Below are 3,411 nucleotides of genomic sequence, written 5' to 3'. Positions count from 1 at the left end.
ACCCACGTAACTTCCATCAACTCACATTCCGTTTTCTTCTTCTACCCCCGCTGCCCTCCAAGAGGGCGTTCGGTAGGTGGTGCATGTTATCTGAGACGGCCTGCAAATTATTCCAGGTTGTTGATGTGCTGGGCAAAGCGCGGCAGCACGAAGGAGGCTTTGTGCATTTCAGAGTGGTAGTACTTCAGCTCTTTCGCAAACGGCATCTCCTCAACGGGACGCAGCGGTTTTGTCACATCGACGCCAGCCTTCTTCGTGCAGACAAGCGTTCCAATGGAGCCACAGGGATATGTGGGTATGTGCATCAGCGCATACTTCACTGACGCGAATCCTGCCCGCCGGATGAAGCGAGACATCCCTTCAATAAGCGGAAGGTCCAGCCAGATGCATTCTCCCTGATTGCAGCATAAGCCGTCCGGCTTCAGGATGCGTAGCACATGCCTGTAGAACTCCTCCCCGAAGAGCTCCGACGCGGGCCCAGCGGGGTCGGTGGTGTCAATGATAACCACGTCGTACGTGTTGTCCGCGGCCTGCTTTGCAAACGCCAGGCCATCGCCCACGCGAACCGTCGCCCGGGGATCTGTCAGCGAGCAGGCGATCTGCGGAAAGTGTTGCTTGCTCTGCTCCATGACGTCCCCGTCAATGTCGACGAGCTCGCAGTGCTTCACGGTGCTGTGGCGCAGCACCTCCCGCATCACACCACCGTCGCCGCCTCCGATGATGAGCACACGTTCCGGGTTTGGGTGGGAGCAGAGGGAGGTGTGGCCAAGCACCTCGTGGTAGACAAACTCGTCGTGGTCCGTCACCTGGACGCAGCCGTCGAGCGTCATGATGGTGCCCCACGGACCCTTTGGGTCGCTCTCAAAGATCGTCAGGTGCTGGAACTTCGTCGGGGCGTCGTATAGGACCTTCTCCACCTTGAAGGACATGGCCTGCCCAGGCCACTGGTCATTTTCCTCGCGGAACCAGCCGTCAGGGAGTAGGCCGGGGCCAGGCATAATGTAAACGTTGTAGTTCGCTTAGTGCTGCAGTGCTGGGTCCCGCGACATGGTTGCAGGCGAGACAAAAACAATACATGACAGAAAAAAAAAAAAATATTGACAAAAAAGGTTGCGTGTATCCCACCCGCAAGCCCATACTCCTGCGCATTTCCAGAGAAAGGCCCTCGCAGAGTTGTCTACGCAAGTGGCATAAATTGTTACCCATATTTCATCATTCCTAGCCCCCGACGACCAACCCTACTCCTTAGGGCACAAGTGCGCCACCGCAACAAGCACAACGACTCCAGCAATTATAAGTGCCTGAAAGCAGTTAAACGTCGTTCGCACCCCGCGCATTCCACCGTGCACCTCCAGCACGCACATACCCACCGCAATCGACAGCAAGCCTGCAGCCGGTCCCAGGCCACGCACCTCGCTTGCCTCCTGTGGGAAGACACAGATTGGAATGAGGGGGCAGAGAACGCAGGTAAACCCAATAAGGGTGTGCTTCATGAGGAGATCACAGTCCACCATCCACCACGGTCGCACCGTACCCGCACCTTTATCGCCGTTGGTAGGACCTGTTGCCTGCGAGGGCTCCGTGCCTGCCTCCTCCTCCTGCTTCCGCCTTTCATCCGCCCCAACGTCCTCAATGCGGCGCATGAGAGCAAGGAAAAAGGCATGAAGTGAAAAAGGCACCAGCAGTGTAAGAAGAAGGTCAGAGTTGACTTCATGCGACGGCAACACCGGCCCCGAAGCCGCTGCCTGCCTGTACCCCCGCAGCACTTCAAAGGGGCTTCGATCCGACGGGGGCTGCTCTTGCGGCGGCCCCCGGAGCTGTCGCAGCATCCCCCGGACCAGGTCAGAAAGGGACACGTCAGTGGCGGCAAAGAGCGCGAGCCCGAGACACACGATGTGGCACACCGCGTAAATCAACAACTCGACGGTGAGAAAGCGCCAGAGTGGGACAAATAGCCGCGGTGGTAGTGGCGGAGGTGGATTCTTTTTTTTAGTGTTCCCGGGCACGAGCGCCACATTTGCCGTATGCGCCATTTATTTGCCAAGCCTGATTGCACTTACTTCCCTTCTGTTTTTATTATACCAAATGATGTCGTCTACTGTCAAGCCTCTCGTCCCATGCCGAGCACGCGACGGAGCCGCCCCACAGGCGCCAGCGTAAATTTAAAAACAGGGGATGCGTTGAGGAGGCATTAAAACCAAAACCAAAACAAAAATAAATAAAATTGGACTCCGCACAGATAACGCCGTGCCTCGCTGAACAGGTACTGCGCGGCCGCGGAAACCACGCCCTGCCTTCGCATCACGCACAAACCCGGGCAATAGGAAGGGGTTTTGGGGGGAGGCATATTATTCAACGAGCACACGTGCTGTCCCCGGCCACGCGTGTACGTGCGTGGGCACTTGCGTAAATGTACACCTCTTCAGAAGGGGCATGAATCCAAACTCCTGTGACGATTGTGTTAAACGCAACACGAACCCAACACACGGAGACGCCAACGCGGCTTCCCCTTTTGAGCGTGCCTCACCAGCAACCGCGCGAACGCCCAGCACCCCCAAACTCGCTCATTTCTCTCCCTCCGCAGCTTCCACGGCGTCCTCCTTGTCACTCTCCTCCTCCTCGTCGGAGGGTGTGGAGCTTATCCTTTGTCCGTTCTCCAAACGCACCCGTGCCTTCTTGGCCTTCTTCTTGGCTGCCTTGGCCCGCTTTTTCCGCTGTCTTGCGTCAAGCGCCTCCACCTTGGCCTGATGCGCCTTTTCTCGCGCCTCGCGCTCTAGCAGGCGGTCGGCCTCCGCCTGATGACGCTGCCGCCGCTCCATCTCCCGATCCTCCGCAAGACGGGCATGCTCGTTCGTCTTTCCGCCTGCCCCAGCAATTGTCGACTGCAGACGCGGCAACGAGCGCATTGTTGCTATGCTTTTCACATACCGATCATGTTCAGCCTGCAGACGTCGTTCTCGGGCTCTCTTTTCTTCCTCCGATAGCGGTGTCAAATCCGGCATCACCTCTCATTCAACCCACACACTTGCTTTCTATAAACACCCGCGCGCCGCCACCCACGTAACTTCCATCAACTCACATTCCGTTTTCTTCTTCTACCCCCGCTGCCCTCCAAGAGGGCGTTAGGTAGGTGGTGCATGTTATCTGAGACGGCCTGCAAATTATTCCAGGTTGTTGATGTGCTGGGCAAAGCGCGGCAGCACGAAGGAGGCTTTGTGCATTTCAGAGTGGTAGTACTTCAGCTCTTTCGCAAACGGCATCTCCTCAACGGGACGCAGCGGTTTTGTCACATCGACGCCAGCCTTCTTCGTGCAGACAAGCGTTCCAATGGAGCCACAGGGATATGTGGGTATGTGCATCAGCGCATACTTCACTGACGCGAATCCTGCCCGCCGGATGAAGCGAGACATC

The 3,411-nt window shown here is 57.1% G+C and overlaps 3 protein-coding genes across 3 annotated transcripts; all 3 read right to left on the bottom strand.

The window, feature by feature from the left end:
- Nucleotides 1-107: 107 nt before the first annotated feature.
- On the bottom strand, nucleotides 108-998 carry TraAM80_06597 (spermidine synthase; the record flags this gene model as incomplete). The annotated part of the gene is made up of 1 exon (XM_029383435.1): nucleotides 108-998. The coding sequence occupies one exon, from the start codon at nucleotides 996-998 to the stop codon at nucleotides 108-110; it is 891 nt and encodes a 296-aa protein (XP_029236760.1).
- A 240-nt stretch (nucleotides 999-1,238) lies between these two features.
- TraAM80_06596 (uncharacterized protein) lies at nucleotides 1,239-2,033 on the bottom strand (the record flags this gene model as incomplete). Its single annotated transcript, XM_029383434.1, has 1 exon — nucleotides 1,239-2,033. The coding sequence occupies one exon, from the start codon at nucleotides 2,031-2,033 to the stop codon at nucleotides 1,239-1,241; it is 795 nt and encodes a 264-aa protein (XP_029236759.1).
- A 531-nt stretch (nucleotides 2,034-2,564) lies between these two features.
- TraAM80_06595 (uncharacterized protein) lies at nucleotides 2,565-3,002 on the bottom strand (the record flags this gene model as incomplete). The annotated part of the gene is made up of 1 exon (XM_029383433.1): nucleotides 2,565-3,002. The coding sequence occupies one exon, from the start codon at nucleotides 3,000-3,002 to the stop codon at nucleotides 2,565-2,567; it is 438 nt and encodes a 145-aa protein (XP_029236758.1).
- Between the last annotated feature and the right edge of the window lie 409 nt (nucleotides 3,003-3,411).

This window comes from Trypanosoma rangeli, assembly GCF_003719475.1.
Source record: "Trypanosoma rangeli strain AM80 chromosome Unknown Tra_15.4_contig_00246, whole genome shotgun sequence".
Lineage (NCBI taxonomy): Eukaryota > Euglenozoa > Kinetoplastea > Trypanosomatida > Trypanosomatidae > Trypanosoma > Trypanosoma rangeli.
This window is presented reverse-complemented; position numbering and strand designations above follow the sequence as displayed.